This window comes from Phacochoerus africanus, chromosome 1, assembly GCF_016906955.1.
Source record: "Phacochoerus africanus isolate WHEZ1 chromosome 1, ROS_Pafr_v1, whole genome shotgun sequence".
Classification (NCBI taxonomy): domain Eukaryota; kingdom Metazoa; phylum Chordata; class Mammalia; order Artiodactyla; family Suidae; genus Phacochoerus; species Phacochoerus africanus.
This window is the reverse complement of record NC_062544.1, coordinates 164301720-164320312: the sequence shown is the minus strand read 5'-3', so window position 1 is coordinate 164320312 and position 18593 is coordinate 164301720. Positions and strand designations below refer to the sequence as shown.

Below are 18593 nucleotides of genomic sequence, written 5' to 3'. Positions count from 1 at the left end.
CCCAGGCTAGGGGTTGAATCGGAGCTGTAGCCACCGGCCTACGCCAGAGCCACAGCAACGTGGGATCCGAGCCGCGTCTGCAACCTACACCACAGCTCACACCACAGCTCACGGCAACGCCGGATCGTCAACCCACTGAGCAAGGGCAAGGACCGAACCCGCAACCTCATGGTTCCTAGTCGGATTCGTTAACCACTGCGCCACGACGGGAACTCCTGCTTTACTCATTTTTAATTCAGTACTTAGAGCGAACAATCGTGTAGAAAGGTTACACCTTTTGCTGAAGTTGCTGGTAGACAGACATGAAAGAACAGCATCATTAGTAAGGGATGCTGCTTAATGAATTGTGTCCTGATCATATCTATATTTGAAGAGGACCCATGTCGCTTTTATTTCCTGTTTTTTTCCTACAATCCCATCAATGAGGCACAGCTGGCTAGTGCTGCTGGGCAAGATGCTGCTGCTTTCTTGGTTCACATAAAAGAAGGAAGGATCCTATGCTCTACAGAAAGGGCTGGAAAATTAAGTTGGCATTGATCCTGGTTCATAGGTACTTTGAATTTTTTTGTCTTATGTGGTCCAAGGCCAGGCTGGTGCTGTTTTCACAAGACTTTATCGCCCAGGACAGATACCTAACTGCAGGACTGAGCCCAGCAGGGGTGTCGGCGTACAGGGATTCGGGCCAGAGTGGTGACCTTAGGAAGGAGATCAAAGCCCATCTCTTCACACTGGTGGGCGGTAATGAGTAGTTAGGAAGGGCTGGTGGGAGCTGATTTCCACAAAGCATTTTCTCTCATATAGGTCAACGAATCCTTTCTCCTACTTTCAAGCCAAACTTTTATCTAAATTTTATCCTTCCCTTATATCTTTTTCTTTAAAAGAGATAGAAGAAAATTCATCAAAGAAAATTCTTCATCTTCTTCTGCCTAATATTTTACAATCACATATAATTGATGGTAAGATTACCTACCAGCCTAACTTTTTCTTTTATAAATTAAATTTATTTTAGCTTGTTCACCCCATTGTCAATTCAGAAATAACTCTTATCTGAAGATATTTAAACCAGTAAATGTATTTTTCTTGTTGTTAGAGAAATGAGATAGTACAACATAGTACAGTGAAAACTACATGGTATTTGGATCTTGGGCAAGTATTCTATGGGTTTGAGTCTCAGTTTTCCTGTCTATAAAATGTGAATGATAATAATGTCTACTCCTCCAGGTTGTTATGACAGTCAAATGAAATTATATTTCTGAAAACTGTCTAACAATGAATTTCATTAAAACTGTCTTATGAAGGACTTGATAAAGCAGCTTACACCACCACATATAATAAAATAGTAGGAAAATATTTTGTAAGAATTTTAAAATTCAGTTAAAAAAAAGAAGAAGAAGAACACAAAACCAGAGGAGTAAAAAAAAAAACAAAAATCCATGAATAAGCAAACCATAAGGTTGAATCACAAGTAAGCTTTCTGGTAGCCAAAGGGACTGGGGGGGGGGGGGGTGGATAATACTCAGCAATGTACTAAATTATTATAATTAGAGGGAAAATTTATACTCTTGCCTCAAGTGGTACAAAACTTCATAGGTCACAATTCTTTAAAAGAAATTCCTTACTTGGGGCTTCCTGTAGAGGACACATAAAGAGCCGTCTAACTAAACTTGCTGTCATTTGCACTGTTCCTACTGATCTGCTGCTGCTTAAAAGTAATTTTATTCTTAAGAAGTGTCTTAGAAGTATTCTTACTCATGATGTTTGACTACCAAGGTAGCTACATTTCAGAAAGAGGTTTTCTCTACACCTTGGAATAATTCTGATCTTCAAAGTCAAGTACAGGAAACAATGGTCTCAGGCCAGAAATAACAAACCACACTGTCCAAGCAGCTGCCACTCGACCTGGACAGAGGGGTTTTTTAGGGACTTTCCAGACCATGTGTCAAGAACCTCTTTGCCCTCATTTTGCCCAACAGCTCTTTGCTTATTATCAGCATTTGTCGCTCTGACTACAGAGCATAAACCTAATTCTTAGGAGGACTGCATTTTTCTACTCAGTTTGCATTTATTACACTGGCCTTGCATTAACAAATAGAGTAATCTTTGCATTGATCAACCTCTGAATAAAAAGACTTTATTCTAATTTACCAAAAGCTAAAACTTTCACAGATGGCAATTACTAATCATATTCTCTCAAAATCAATAATAAACATATGTAATGACATGTACATGTTTTTGAAGAAATTTCCTCTTTCTCTGTTCTGGAGAGTAAGATAACCTTTGGGAAATATGAATTTGTGGTACTGACTAACTGGCAATGTCACAGTTTTCTGTTTTACCTTGTAACACTTTTTTTTTTTTTTTTTTTTGCTGCACCTGCAGCATATGGAAGTTCACAGGCCAGGGATTGAATCTGAGCCAAGGCTGCAACCTATGCCACAGCTGTGGCAATGCCAGAGCCACTAACCCACTGTATCAGTTTGGGGATCAAACCCACCCCTCTACAGCAACCCAAGCTGCTGAAGTCATATTCATAATCCACTGTGCCACAGCGGGAACTCTCACCTTGTAACACCTTAAAAGTGTGAGTGGTATTTTATCTTACCTATGCCAGACCCAAAATCTTTACAAAGCATGTTCCACATGCAGGCATTAAACTTTCAATACATACTCTATGCAAATGTGCCACTTTGAGAAGTGGAAGGGATTGCAGTTTGAATTTTATGTCTCTTAAATGTTAAAAAAAAATAAAATAAAAAGACCTCAAACACCCTTTTCCCCATAGGAAGTTTTCCCTGTAATTGATTCTATGTCCTTGGCAGCACAACATTGCAGAGAAAGTGAGAATCACTGGCGCCCCATGCCTGCCTTAATCTTTCAGTAGACTTTTCAGTAGAAAATTCCTGTTACCCAAGGAAGGGCTGCTGCTATTGCTCTTCAGTTACCCTTCTTGCCATTTTTCATGATCATCCTATTATCTGTGACTCCATTGTTAACGCTGTTCTAAGCACTTTATCTGTATGAACTCATCTACCTGCCAAGATAAAACTATGTGTGGGTACTACTATTATGCTTCTATTTTAAATAAGGAAACGGTCTGCAGAGAAGTTAAATAACTTGCTGAAGGACACGTAGTGAGAAGAAGTGAAATTTGAACCCAGACAATCTGGTTCTAGAACTTCCCCTCTTAACTGGTGTGCACCATGCCTTCCTTTCCTCATGCACACCACCCACCCATGTCAGGCACTACTCTAAGTGTGAGGAGGATGCAGCAGTTACCAACTCAAAGTCTTCACTCACAGAGCTTACACTCTAATGGGGGACACTGAGAAGAAAAAGGTAAACAGCTCCATACAGTGAATTCAGAGAATGTAACAATAGAGCAGCTAAGAGGATGGAGAACAATGCAGGAGGGGTACAGGCTGCCCCTGCAGGGCAGGCCTCTCTGAGGAAGGAGGCAGCATTTGATTAGAGGCCTGAACAATGTGTGGGCCTCGGCTGGGTTGGGGGGCGGTGGTGGAACAGTCCAGGCAGAGAGAACTCCAGAGAGACCCCGGTGTCCCAGTGGATTATGGTGTGCTCCATGCAGCAGGACGGCCAGTGCGGCTGGAGCCCAGTGAGGTGAGGTGGGAGCAGATTGAGATGGAGAGGGAGAGGGGTCTTGGCATCTCCCAAGAGGGTCCAGGTCATTGGCTACAGTGGCGAGTTTGATTTCATTCTATGTGTGATGCAAGCAAAAACTCTTGCAGATTTTGTACTTGGAAGTAATGGGATCAGTCTTCTCTTAAAAACTTTTTAAAAAATTTTTCTTCCATCTCCAACTTTGTCAACTGTTACAGTGAGGTTAATTTTCATCTTTTCTAAAATAATTTTATTTTTTAACACTATGCTTGCTTCTCTGTGTGCTCTCTTAATACTACCTTTCAATTTCTTTTTGCTTCTAAAGGTCCTTTCATCAAAATTCTGGTTTTGGTTGTCATTTATGATTGTGTGGAACCTGAGTGGATCAGTTCTGGTCACTGCAGCTCAAGAAAGTCAAAGCAGGGAGTTACAGTCATGGCTCAGTGGTTAACAAATCCGAATAGCATCCGTGAGGACATGGGTTCAGTCCCTGGCCTTGCTGAGTGGGTTGGGGATCCAGCGTTGCCATGAGCTGTGGTGTGGATCCCAGACTCGGCTCGGATCCTGCATTTCTATGGCTGTGGTGTAGGCCAGCGGCTATAGCTCCGATTAGACCCCTAGCCTGGGAACCTCCATATACCATGGGTGCGGCCCTAAATAGACAAAAAGACCAAAAAAGAAAGCAAGAGGGGTGGATGGAAGGAAGGAAGGAAGAAAGGAAGGGAGGGAGGAGGGAAGGAAGGAAGGGAGAGAGAAAGAGAGAAAAAGAGAAAGAAAGAAAGAGAAAGACTGTGAAATCAGATTGTTATGATCATTATAAAACTACAGATGTGATAAATTCATTTGTAATAAAAAAATGAAAAAAAAGAAAGAGAAAGAAGAAAGAAAGAAAAGAAAGAGAAAGAAGAAAGAAAGAAAAGAAAGAGAGAAAGTCAAAACAGAGCTGAGAAAGGGCTAAAGAAGGGCAGCTTCATGAACAGAGGAAGATTAAAGAATTAGGATTTCTCTAGCAAAAAGACTAGCACTAAGAATGGATACAACACAGTTTCTGTTAAAAATATAAAGGATATGAGTAAGGTGAATGAAGACTTTGCCAAATTCCAGAGAACCATAACCTGAAGTACACTTAAAGCCTAAAAGAGCTCTTTTGGAGAAGGAAAAAAAAAGTATTTGTTCTACATGATTGATACTTCATACTCATAGTCATCTAGAATTGCAAGGCTGGAAATATAAGTAGATTCAGGAAGTAAAGAGATTAATTAGCGGATGGTAGGATCACCTAGTCATTAACTAAAATTTAATTTTGCCTTGTGAATATTTTCCAAACATTTCTAATAAGCTTATAGAAAATAAAGAGTCCCCCATATATGTCCCTCATATTTAACAATTATCAATATTTTTTCATACTTGTCTCCATGCTGTTGGAGTTGGGACCATAGAATGTAAACTCCATGCTACATCCCAACAAATATTTCAGAAATAGAATACTAGGCTCTAAAATTGATCTGACCCAGATTAGAGTTTTCTCTTTTTTATGTTATTGCAATTAACAGTACTTTGAGAAAAATAGAATGACTATTTCAGAGCTTGGCTTTTCCCTTGGCCAATGCTGAATTTATTTTGGTTTTACTTATATCTTATACACCAAAAGTATATACCCTCCCCACTACATTTTTACTGCTTAGGACTAAATATATGTGTACACACACACACACACACACACACACACATATATATTTATCTCCAGACTCTATAATGCTCTATATGTATTTTTTACCTCCAGATTCTATAATGCTCTAGAAAGCAGAACTAATAATGAGGGAGAGGAAGTGAAGGAAGATGGTAAGCCACGATTTATTCATTAGGTGCCATATATAAAATCACACTTAATCTTTACTTTGTCCAATCAAGATACCTATTGTAAATCTCATTTTATAAGGGATGAAATTGAAGTTCAAAGAATTAAAGTAACATTCCCAAGACAACAGCAAAAAAAATTTCAGCCATTTCAACAACAACCAAACTCCAATTTCTAGTTCCTGAGCTCAGTGAGACTGCTGTTCTCTGCTTGGACTCTGAATCCTCCCACTACAATTGAAAGGGGCCTCCAGGCAGAAAGAAAGGCGAATATAAGGCTCACCTCATTTGCGTTCTTTCTCTCAAGGGTCATAGTACTTTGCTGCCTGTTATCCAATATGAATTCTATCATATATTTGTGATACCAGTTATTCCATCATGGCCAAACATTATACATTTTGCAAGTAGTTTTGTCGGGGGGGGGGAATGTTGTTTTGTTTTGCTTTAGACAAATATATAACACTGTATACTCAAATCACAAGTCTAGATGTAAGACTCTTATCTTTGCTGTGGTGTTTTTGGTTTAGTGGACAGCACGAGCTAAGATCTTGTTCCACAGTGCATTTTCCTCTAATATAGTTTGTGTATGGGCGTATGTGTATGTTTCTGTGTTTGTGTGCACAGGTATATTAAAGAGTCAATACACTAACTAAATTATGGTATAAATCAGGTATTAATTAGGAATCCAGTGAGGTTAATACAGTGCGATGATATGAACTTTTTCCTGCCTGTAAGGTGGTCCATCATTTTATGTCTTTTATTCAATCTACAATCAGTAGCATGGTATACTTGACTTAGGATAATTTCACGAATGTATTTAAGGTGGAAACATGTCTTCTACACCACAAATACATTACCTTTGCAAATATACTTTGTAAACTACAAAAAGTTGTACCTTATAATTTTATTTTCTCTTCCCAGCTTCCACTCCAATGCCTTTTGCCTAGAACTTACAATTGCAGTATATAGCTGCATCAGCCTTCTATTACTGCATAACAAATTATCCGCAAAATTAGTGTCTTAAAATAACAAACACTTGTTATCTCACAGTTCCTATGGGCCAAGAATTTGAAAGCAAATTAGCTGAGTGTTTCTGATTCAGGGTCTCTCATGAGGTTGCAGTTAGGATGTCAGCCAGAGTTATAGGCATCTGAAGACTTGACTGGGGCTGAGTCTGCAGATGACTGGATGTTGGCTGGAGGCCTCGGTTTCCTGCTAACTATTGGCAGGGAGACTCAGTTGCTTAGCACATGGATCTCTCCATAGAATTGCTTGAGGGTCCTCACGCTATGGTAGCTGACATTCCTCAAGTGGTCCAAGACAGACAGCAAAGAGGAAACAACAATGCTTTTTTATGGCCTTGTTTTGGATCACTTCTGCCCCATCCTATTGATTAAAAATTAGCCACAAGTACAGTCCACACTCAATAGGAAGGGAAATTAGTCTCCATCTTTTTAAGGAAGAAGTATCCAAAGAATTTGTGGATGTATGTTTTTAAATCACCAAAACTATATTATATTTACCTAAACAAAACAATTTATTTTTCCCTCAATTAACTTGGATCTCTTGTAAGGACAAAGTTATTTGAACCACACCTTCTTTGGGGGTAGCTAGACCATGAGTTTAGCCCATCTGGTGGTATATCTGTGATGTCTACATGTCCTCTTGACAGTTTTACCCATCCTGTCTAGTTGTTCCCTTCATTTTTTTCTCCCTAAGCATGTGTTTTATGACTATGCCTTCTTGGGAACATTTATGAATTCATTATGGTTTGGGGAAGGTGAAAATATTTACATAAAATACTTTCTATGTGGAGGCTTGGAAATTATTTTAGCTTTTAAAACATAAATTTGAAAAAAAATTCCTATTGACCCTCAGTAATATTATGTTCCCCCTCTTCAGAATCTGGAAATATTTCTCTTCAGGGACACAGAATCTGGTGCTCTTCTTGGTAATCGGAAAATCAAGGCAATAAACTTGAAATTATTACATGAATACAAACTGGGGGAGATGGCAGAGCAAACATACTGCTATCAAATTCCATTCACACTTACTACTTGAAAAAGTGCCTTGAAGCCCATAAGGAACTCTACAGATTTGTTATGCTAATTATTTGTCCTTGTCATCATTCTGTGCAACTTCCATTGGCATTAGTATTGAATATGGAATTTTGTGAAATAGGAAGGAAAATCTTTTCTCTCTTAATCTATTGAATCCCCCTGAAATGAGAAGCAATCCCATATGATTGTCCCAGAGCAAAGTTCATCCAGTTCACTTAGCGAAAGCCCCTCATTGAATATTGATAGAGAAATGTATTTACATTTGCCTGGTTCTTTTTCATTAAGGTTAATACAACAAACAATCCCCTCTTGCTTCAGTGTCTGGCTTTCAAGGATTTGTGGCCAGAGCCTTTTGTTTTCTCTCAGGAATCCAAAGAAGCACAAAACAAAAAGTGCCTTCATAATTCTCCTGTTGCTCCCACCCTAGGGTGGTGCTAGAGGGGTCACTCCCTATTGGGCTCAGCCACTTCCCAGTCTCTGGTCTATTCCCTTGTTTAAGAGAAAAAGGAAAGACAGCAAATCAAATGCCCCAGTCATTTTTACATTTTTTCCCAGAAATAGAGGATAATAAAGGAACCAGAAATTGCATATATATCAAACACTCTGCTCCTTAGAAGTATCAAGGGCAAATCAAAACTAAGATTCAATGCCCTTGAATCTCCAGTTCCCATTTACAGCTGTGAAACATGAGGCTCAGAGTTGGAAAGTGCATCATTATTGTTAAATGGTAACCACTAGGGTCAGAACTCAAACCTTGGTCTTCAGTTTCTGGATCCTCTGCTTGTTCCAACATGCACACCACTTTCCCACTGGAATCAAAGGACTCAAAAGAGAAGACACATTGCTGGCAATAAAGAAAATATCACCAAGTTCCAGATTCTACTTCTGATGACTGCTCACATCCATTGTCCTTGGGTGTGAGCTGATCTCTGCTTCAGAATAATCCAGGTAAATTGATGCTCCCTGCTATCCTCTGTCCATCTGGGCCTTCCCAGGGGCTTGCCCTCTGCACTGCCTCATCAGCTACCTTCCCTGTTCCAGGGTGACTGCAAAGGCTGGCCTTCCCTGGGCACATTTATCTTCAACCCCCAGTGAACAAGCAGAGCACACAGTGGACTAACTCATTTATTTCTACTCATTTATTGATGGCCTTTCATAACCAAGTTATTAAGTCATCAATAACTTCAGAAAAATAAATGAATGGATCCAGAACTGGGCCAACAGATATTTAAGACATACACTGAACATTTTATCTCAGATCAGCAGAAAAGTCAATGCTGGGTGGGTCATCAGTGATATTTTCCTCATTGGGAAAAAACATGTTCTATGTTTTATTCCAATTGGAAGCCAGTTTATTTCTCTACAAAGTAGTGAACGAATAACATCTTCAGTCTCCCAAGTAAATTAAAGTTTGAAAAATAGGTTACATGCATTAATATTTTTCCAGAATGCTACCTAGTATGTGTTGCTCTCATGGGCTGACAAAAAAAAAATTACCCTGGAATATTTGCCAGAAATAGAGTATAAGCTCCTTCAGAAGTTCCTGTGTGTTCTAATATATTCCCCTCAAGAAATAAAATAAAAGGGAGAGGAAGACAGGGAAGTTTTCTAAGACCTTAGGAAATCCCTGAAACTAGTATTTAGGAGTCTAGGGAAATTTCTAACATCAAAGTTAAATGTCTACAAGGAAACTTTCTGGGCCATCAAAGGTTTTCCCAGCTAGGGGGAGCCATGCATTGTCATTATGTTTGGGCATATATATACCAATCTATCTCAAGCTCCATGAGCATCCCAGTATCCTGACCTCATCTCCTATTCACATACCCACTTGCCCTAGTTTGCTTTTCACTCACACCCTGGGGCCTTACCTAAATGACGGGAATCTTAGCAGCTGCTGAGCGGTCACAAATGTGCTTGGAAATCTCTCTGTGCCTCAGTATCCTCATCTGTAAAACAGTAATAATAACATATGGAAAGCACTTAGAATAGTGTCTGACACATGGAATATGTTCAAGAAGTGTCAGCTGTTGCGGTGCTTGTCATTCATGAAAATATAGTATTTTCCATATGATTAGGACCTCAGAGACCAGCCAGTCCAATTTCTTAGATTTATCTTACAGACAAGGAAACTGCAACCCAAGTAGCCTATCATACATGTGTGTGCTTTCCAAAGTTTAAAGGCTGAGTGAGACACTAGCAGAAAGAACATCATCTTTGAAATCCAGAAGTCCTACGTTCAAATTCCAGCTCTGGGAGTTCCTATTGTGGCACAGCAGAAACGAATCCAACTAGGAACCATGACGTTGCAGGTTTGATCCCTGGCTGTGCTCAGTGGGTTAAGGATCCTGCGTTGCCATGAACTACCACAGTGTAGGTCGAAGACGAGGCTCAGATCCCTCATTGCTGTGGCTGTGGTGCAGGCCAACAGCTACTGCTCCGATTCGACCCATAGCCTGGGAACCTCCATACACCACGTGTGCAGCCCTAAAAACAAAAAAACAAACAACAAAGAAAAACAAAAAAAGAAAAAGAAAAACAAAAAAAATTCCAGCTCTGAAGCTTTCTAGCTGTGTGACTTTGGACTCATACCTTCCCTTCTCTGAGCTTCTCTAGGTCTTCACTTTTAAAACAGATACAATGCCACCTACCCTGATGGATTGTTGTGAAAATTGAAAAATAATGACTGAAAAGTTAATGACTGGATAATGTGACGTGCACGCTGTGTAGGAATTAATGAGCATTCCATAGCTGGGGACTGTCATTATTGCAAACATCATTCAGCTAGGCTGCTGCAGAGTGGGTGCTAGAATCTAGGGCCCCTGACTGCCAGCCAAGCTTACACTACACAATCCACCTTTACTTAGAAACAACCAAACAAAAAGGAATTTGCTTACACTCCATTATATCAGTTTTCTTCTGTGGCTTGGGAATGGGGCATGAGATCCACAGCCAGGTAAGTTTGAGAAGTGCTTCCCTCTTGAAGATTTACAATGCTCGTTTATAAGTGAAAGATTCCAAAAATATCTGTATATAACAAGCCTGTTTAACACTCTTGAACCCATCTTTTTCTGAACAATTGGCCTAGAACTTTTCTCATCATATACAACAGTAGCATACTAAGGAACACTGTTTAGGAAACCATTCAGTGTTGGAAATCATAGATTTTAAAATAACCAATGAGAAGGGATGCCAGTTTGGGTTTTCATTTTATTTCGAGTCTCTGCTTCAACCATGTTAGACAAAGGATAAATGGCTGATTGGGAAGGAACCACCCTCCACATGCTTGTATGCCCGTTTTATTTGTGGGGGGTGGGACTGCAGCATCTGCTGTTACACATGTTTCAGAGAGCAGAATACAGCCTTTTGCATTCAGTTATTTATCATTAACCAGGAGTGGAATTGTCTGGAAAGGGGCAAAAAAGTAAATAAAATAAAATGAAAGCAAATCAACTTGCTCTCATCAAGGGCTGGCTCTAGAGCAGCCGGTGGTTTGTCAGTGTCCTCCATGCATCATGATTTCTTGAGCATGTTCACATTATTACTGGACTGTGAATTCCTTATACACTTGTGAGTTAGAAACCAAGGGCCCAAACAAAACAGTAAAGTCCGTGTTAAGACAGAAATGCTTTTAATGATAGAGGTAATTACAACTGATTGAAGCCGTGCATTCTATTTTCTTAATATGCAAAATGGAATACAAAGAAGTAAAAATGTCACCGAATCTCCTTCTTACCATACTGTAATGTTCATTATCTTCTGTCTCTAAAATCAGAAAAATGTTTCATCTTTTTTCCCTCTCCTCAAATTTTCATCCTCTACTCTCACATAAGAATCTATAAACACCCATTAAATGATTTCTCTTGTCCTTCTCAATTCCTTTTCTTCCTCCCTCCCACAGTGGTCCTTTTGGGGGGGGAAAAAAGAGAGAGAGCATGGGAGGGGAGGAGGTTCAGGACAAACACATTCAATTATTACAGGCTGTCTATCAGGAATTTTTAGTTTTTTGTTTGTTTGTTTGTTTGCTTTTTAGGGCCGCACCTGCAGCACATGGAGGTTCCCAGGCTAGGGGTCCAGTCAGAGCTACAGCTGCCAGCCTACACCACAACCATAGCAACTTCAGATCCAAGCTGCATCTGTGACCTATACCACAGCTCATGGCAACGCCGGATCTGTAACCCACTGAGCGACGCTAGGGATTGAACCCTCAACCTCATGGTTCCTAGTCAGATTCATTTCCTCTGCACCATGACAGAACTCTGATATCAGGAATATTTATTTCACCACTTAAGAATCAAAGGGGGAAGAGATAAAAAATTAACCATAGCCTGGAGTTCCCATTGTGGCTCAGTGGAAACAAATTCAACTATTATCTATGAGGATGTGGGTTCGATCCCTGGCATCACTCATTGGGTCAGGGATCTGGCGTTGCCATGAGCTACAGTGTAGGTCACAGACAGGGCTAGATCCTGAGTTGCTATGGCCGTGGTGTAGGCCACCGGCTACAGCTCCTATTGGACCCGTAACCTGGGAACCTCCATATGCCATGGGCACACACCTAAAAATAAAAAAAAATTAACAATAGCCTTTTGTGGTTATCTATCAAAAAAAAATGAAAACTAGTTTAACAATTATCATCCCTTTAGTCTTGACCTTTTGATAAGTCATAAACAAATACCATCCAAATTGGACAGAAGTAACTGCAAAATTCCCACAACAATAATCTGACAGAAATATCACTTTTACTGGTGTCAAAAAAGTGGCATTTCTTAGCAGTTTAATAAAGTGGGGATTATTAAGAAAAGTAAATGTTGAATTATGCCACAAGAGTCCCATCCATATGGAAAAATCTATGAGCTAATTTGCTTGGCAGCTGCTTCACCCTTTAGATGAAAATGCCTATAAGAAGAAAGTTTTTTTTTTTTTAAGTGGTTAAATTTAGGAGTTCCTCCTGTGGTGCACTGGGTTAATGATCCAGCTTATCTCTGTGGAGGCATGGGTTTGATCCCTCGCCCAGCAGCTGTGGATTAAGGATCCAGCATTGCTGCAGCTATGGTGCAGGTGGCAGCTCCAGTTCAGATTCAATACCTGGTCTAGGAATTTCCATATGCCACAGGTGCAGCCGAAAAAGGGAAGAAAAAGTGGCTAAATTTGATTTGGTTTGGCACGTATTTTTTTTTTTTAATTTGGTCTTTTTGCCTTTTCTAGGGCCGCTCCCAAGGCATATGGAGGTTCCCAGGCTAGGGGTCTAATTGGAGCCGTAGCTGCCGGCCTACACCACAGACACAGCAACTCGGGATCCGAGCCACATCCACTACCTACACCACAGCTCACGGCAACGCCAGATCCTTAACCCACTGAGCAAGGCCAGGGATCAAACCTGCAACCTCATGGTTCCTAGTTGGATTCGTTAACCACTGCGCCACAAATGGAACTCCTGGCATGTATTTTTAGAGTTAAAACATTAATATTGGAGTTCCTGTTGTGGCTCAGTAGTAACGAATCTGACAAGTATCCATGAGGATGCAGGTTAGATCTCTGGCCTCACTCAGTGGGTTAAGGGTCCGGCCATGAGCTGTGATATAGGTCACAGATGCGGCTTGGATCCCGTGTTGCTGTGGCTGTAGTGTAGGCCAGCAGCTATAGCTCCGATTCTCTCCCTAGCCTGGGAACCTCCATAAGGGTGGAGGGTGTGTCCCTAGAAAGACCAAAAAAAGTAATATTATATTTGTATTATATATTATTGGTAATATTATACCAATATTTTATATTGATTAACTTATCCAACACCTTTTTCTATTTGTCTCTCTCTCCAGGAAGCAAATAACTTGAATAAAAGCACGACAAAAACAGAGAGTGCCTGGCTCTTCAGAATGTGGTACAGCTTTGACCACAAGTATCCTTTGATAATGATAATCTCCCAGATCCTGCTGCCTGCCAATGACTAACCTGGAGCACTTAATCACTGAGGTATGCGTGCCTGCTGTTCAAGAAACACAGAAAGGTAAAGCAAATTCATCACCAAACTTAGCAAAAAGAGTGATTTCAAAACATAAAAAGCTGTGCAGTCCGTACTTAAATGTTACAAAGCGCTAAAGTGAAATCTCTCAGAGGCAAATGAATTTGGTGTGTTCATGGCTATCTAGTGTTTCCTAAGGCCAGATGAAAAAGTCATATGTCCTGAAAAGCTGACCTATTGTACTAATTTTACTGTTCTTTCCTTTGTAAAAAGTCTTACTTCTGTTGAGTTGACCAGGATGACAAACCCCTTCGCCCCTCTGCCAGGAACCCATTTGTGTGTTTTTGTTTCAATCTATAAAAAAGTGAAGGGGGTGGGGAGGGAGGATGAATGGCCTGAGGGGAAGAAGGAGTCTGGTGACCAAACTGTAAAATAACACTACTTTGTTTTCCAGGAAACACTTGAGTAAGCTTTTTCTAGAGAAGGACAATTTTAAAATTCTAGCAATCAATGTAAACATAGTAGCTCTGGCTCACCTTGCCTTGTGACTCACAGGACTGAGAAGTCAGGCCTGAAGGGCTTTGCCATTGTGAGTTGCAGTAAGCGGTCCATCTCTAATCCCAGGCAAAAGCGCCACAGAAGAAAGGAAAGAACTGCGCCGAAAATTGAATGTGTTGGGTCTTTGTAGTTAGTTTTCCACAGTCACAAATCCCTCTCCTTTCAGGGAGAAAATGTCAGTCACTGGGTGATTTTAAAGCAGCTCAGTAATGATTAAAGCCACAACAGATCAGTGGGAGAGGAAGAATTAAGAACGGGGAAAAGCAACTCAGAGAGTAAGATGAAGAAGAGGTAAAAATGGAAAGAGGAGAGGAGGCAAGAGAAATACAGGAAATTCACAACAGGAGGAAAGGAAAGCAAATTAGAGGAATGAATGTAGGGAAAAAAAAGAAAAAGTAAGAATGAAGTAAAGAGAAGCCAAGTAGAGATTGCAGAGATAAGCAAAACATGGTTAAAATTAGAAAGCAATTCTGGAAAAGTAGAGCATCCCAAGAATTATGAAATAGAAATGTTGAAGGTAGAGGTTTTTTGAGGCTACAGTTTTGTTTTCTACACTTCTGTTACCTATGCGCAAATACCTCGCCTAGCTCTATCCTGAGCTTTCTTGGACAGTGTAGGTGGCCACACCCTAAACTCCGTCCACCTTGGCCATTAACTGCCTCTGGGAGGTTTTGGTACTTCATTAACCACCCAAAATGCTGCTGGTCTCTCTGAGGGAAACTGATTCTTTGAAAGTTATACTGGTTTCTGTTCCAGGTTGATTTTTCTTCCGGAAACACAATTTTCCCCTGCCATTGCTTAAACTATCTGATAACTAAATATATAGAAAGTTATAAAAATGTGGCTAAAGAGTACATATAAAGGCTGCTTGGTTATGACAAGATGTAGGGTAAGAAAATGTCCTCTGGGGTTCCTGGACCCAATTTCCAAATTGTGGAGTGGGGGTGTCCCCACACTTCCAAGCAATCCCCCAGCTCAGAGTCCTACAATTCAACTCATTTCTGACACTGTCTACCCAGAAACAGTGTCAAAGCTCACAAGTAAGCAGTCGGTCCCACCAGCCTGCCCTCCCCCCACCACTAGTCACAAGCTCAAGTTGTTCCCTAAGCTTCTGATCTATCAGCTACAGGTTAGAGGTTCCCATGACCTTCCTCTTTGAATTTGATTAATTTGCTAGACCAGCTCACAGAATTCAGAGAAATATATTACTTACTAGATCACTGTTTTATTATAAAATGAAACAACTCAGGAACAGCCAGCTGGAAGAGGTGCATAGGGCAGGGTATGTGCACCACTCTCCCCAATCTCCACCTGTTTGCCAACCTGAAAACTCTCCTAAACCCCATCCTTCTGAGTTTTCACAGAGGCTTTGCAGCATAGGCACAACTGCTTAATCTTGACCATTGGTGATTGAACTCCATCTTCAGCTTCTCTTCTCTTCCCCAGATGTGGGAAGGGTAGAAACTGAAAGTTCTAACCCTCTAATTACATGCTTGGTTAGGGGGGGCAACCAGCTCCAACCCAAGGTGGAGTCTAAATGTCACTCATTAACATAACAAAGAACACCTCGGTTGCTTTCCTCACTTAGGAAACACCAAGGATTTTAAGAGCTAGGTGCCAAAACTGAGGATGAAGCCCAAACACATTATTTCTTCTTATAAATCATGATATCACACAGTCATAAATGAGAAACGAGATAAGAGATGTTTTTGTTCAAATTCTGACAGTGCTGTGAAGGATGCTTTACAATAAAGAAAAGGAGCAAAATGGGAAAAAAAAGAAAAGAAACTTGGAGACAAGAAAAATGAAAGTGGAAACCCACTCAAGTTTTTAGCTTAGAGCAGTGACACTAAATTCAGATGATGTCATAGTTTTTGTTTTACTTTTCAGGAGGGGGTTATTTCCATATGATTATGGACAGACTAGCAAAAAATGAAAGCAAACTTACACTCTCAGTAATATCTCTTCTTATGGTAATTTGTCCTCCTATGCATTCATCCTAAAAATTGCAGGGCTACCATCACTGCATAAATATATTTTCACTTAGACAACAGAGTTTTTATATCCTAGTTATGCTCAGAATTCATACCCAGAGAGTAGCAAAAACCAACCAGTTTCCACTCTGTAATCTCTTGATCTATCTGTATTTTTAGAGATAAATTAGCCTTTTGGCATTTATGTTCATTCTATTGTCCACCTAGAACCCAGGAGAAGCACCCCATGAACTTCATGGGTAAGATATGCCAGCCACTATCAGTGAGAGATGACCCCCAACCGCCCCCTCCCTTGACCGCAGGGTCAGGTTGCCTGGCAGAGGCCAAAAATAAATTGTTGTGAGGCTGAAAGAAATGGATTATGCAGTTTGGAGCTGCTCAAGTTTCATTTTAGTAAAACTGCATCATGCAAATGAGGCATCATAAAGAATTACTGACAAAGAAAAAGAAGAATAAATGAGGTTTCATGTGCACCATTATCAGTGAGGATTTGTTCTGGAAACTCGGCCTCTGTCCACTGGTGCCGAATACAAACATGGAGACAGAGTTTGGGCAGATTAGAAAAGAATAGCTTTTATTGCTTTGCCAGGCAAAGGAGGCCACAGCAGGCTAGTGCCCTAAAGACTGTGCCCTTCTTTGGGAAAAAATAGGAAATGGTCTTATAGTTTAGGGAGTGGAAAATAGGGCTGCAGATAAGGAACAGGGTTGAAGCAAACATTCTTCTTCAAAGCTGGTCTTTAGCAGCTGGGGGCTGGTTCTGGTGGTCCTTGAGATTATCATGACCTTCTTTCTGGAAGGAAGAATGCTTCATCAAGAAGTTAACATCTTCAGGAGTTCCCGTCGTGGCGCAGTGGTTAACAAATCCAACTAGGAACCATGAGGTTGCGGGTTCGGTCCCTGCCCTTGCTCAGTGGGTTGACGATCCGGCGGCGTTGCCTTGAGCTGTGGTGTAGGTTGCAGACACAGCTCGGATCCCGCGTTGCTCTGGCTCTGGCGTAGGCCGGTGGCTACAGCTCCGATTCGACCCCTAGCCTGGGAACCTCCATATGCCGCGGGAGCGGCCCAAGAAAAGGCAAAAAGACCAAAAAAAAAAAAAACAAAGAAGAAGAAGTTAACATCTTCAATTTGTTGGGAACTTCAGTTCTGCAGAACTCAAAGATATAGTTAGGTGTATCCCTTGAGGAGCAACCAGGACCCTGCCTGAGGGATGTGCTATTATTTTTTGACTTCTCCTCCCCTGTCTATGCAGCCCTTCCCTTCCCTAATTAGCCACTATTTGAACCTGCCCTTTGGAACTCAGGGAAAGTAATGGAGGCTGAAGCCTCTTCCCTACAAACAAGAAATGGGGGACACAGAAAGGCTTTTTGTGCCAGGACCCCTGTAGGGGCTCGGTTTCAAATTCTCCAGAGAAACAGCACCAGAACCAGTAAGCAGTATACACACACATACACGCACACACACATACATAGATTTATTTCAAGGAATTGGTTTATGTGATTGTCTAGGCGGCAAGTCTAGAATTTGTAGGGTAGGTTCCCAGTCTAGAAACTTTCAGGCAGGAGCTGAGATGCCGTAATCTTAAAATAAAATTTCTTCTTCCTCAGGGAAACCTGAGTTTTGCTCTGAAGTCCACATTATTGAGGATCATCTCCGTAAAGTCAACTGTAGATGTTAATCACACCTACAGAATACCTTCTCTGCAACACCTAGATTAGGATTTGATTGACTAGGTAGTTTAGTCAAGTTAACACATAAAACTAAACTTCCCAGTATTCAGTTCACATTCATTTATGCCCACTATTCAGACCCAAGGATAGAAAGGATAGAGTCTCTTAAGTCATCATTGGTATCAACAAAGCAAGCCACTGTTGGTCATATAGTTTGGCTTTATTTTTTTTTACTTTTTCATAGCATAATTAGTACACATAGACATTCCCATACATTTTTTTCCAAAAGCTAGAAAAGAAAATAATAAAAATCAACATTCCTTGAGGATGAACAATGGCCAAGCGCTGGGTTGAGAGCTTTCCACTATAATTTTATTTCACCCCCACAGCTCTGTAGGAGGGTGGGAGGGTCTGAGAGTATAATTCAGCACAAATGGACTGCTGATTGTGTCAGCCTCTGACGAAACAACCTGAGTTCTCCCATTCAAGAACGTTGTGGGAAGCCTGTGGTGCCAAAATTGATGACTAATTAAGATTTCATTATAATTCCCTGTGGGCAGCAGTTCTGAGTCATGCAGCGCAAAGCAGAAATTGAGAAGGGGGAGACATACAAGGGAAATATGTTACTGAGCCCCAGTGCTTTGCCATCGAGAACATGATTTCATTCAATCCTAATAACCACCCTTTGGGTTTAATTCTCACAAAGACTCTCTTTGAGGTGGCAGAAATAAAGTCTCAGAAAACTTAAATAACTTTCTTAAGGATCCATAGTTGGTGTCAATTCCATGATTCAAGTCCAGATCTGCCTCACTCTAAAGTCCATAAATATACTTAAATGAGCTTTATCATTGACAGCTCTATGTCCCTAATAGCCCTCCTCTAC

At 40.7% G+C, this 18593-nt stretch overlaps 1 protein-coding gene across 2 annotated transcripts in view; it reads left to right on the top strand.

The window, feature by feature from the left end:
- SLC9A9 (solute carrier family 9 member A9) overlaps window positions 1-18593 on the top strand; it is a 557820-nt gene that overhangs the window by 443760 nt on the left and 95467 nt on the right. For both annotated transcript variants that reach the window (XM_047784062.1, XM_047784054.1), the window contains one exon: window positions 13349-13428. In XM_047784062.1, coding sequence (XP_047640018.1) covers window positions 13349-13428 — 80 coding nt within the window. The remainder of the gene's footprint in view (window positions 1-13348; window positions 13429-18593) is intronic.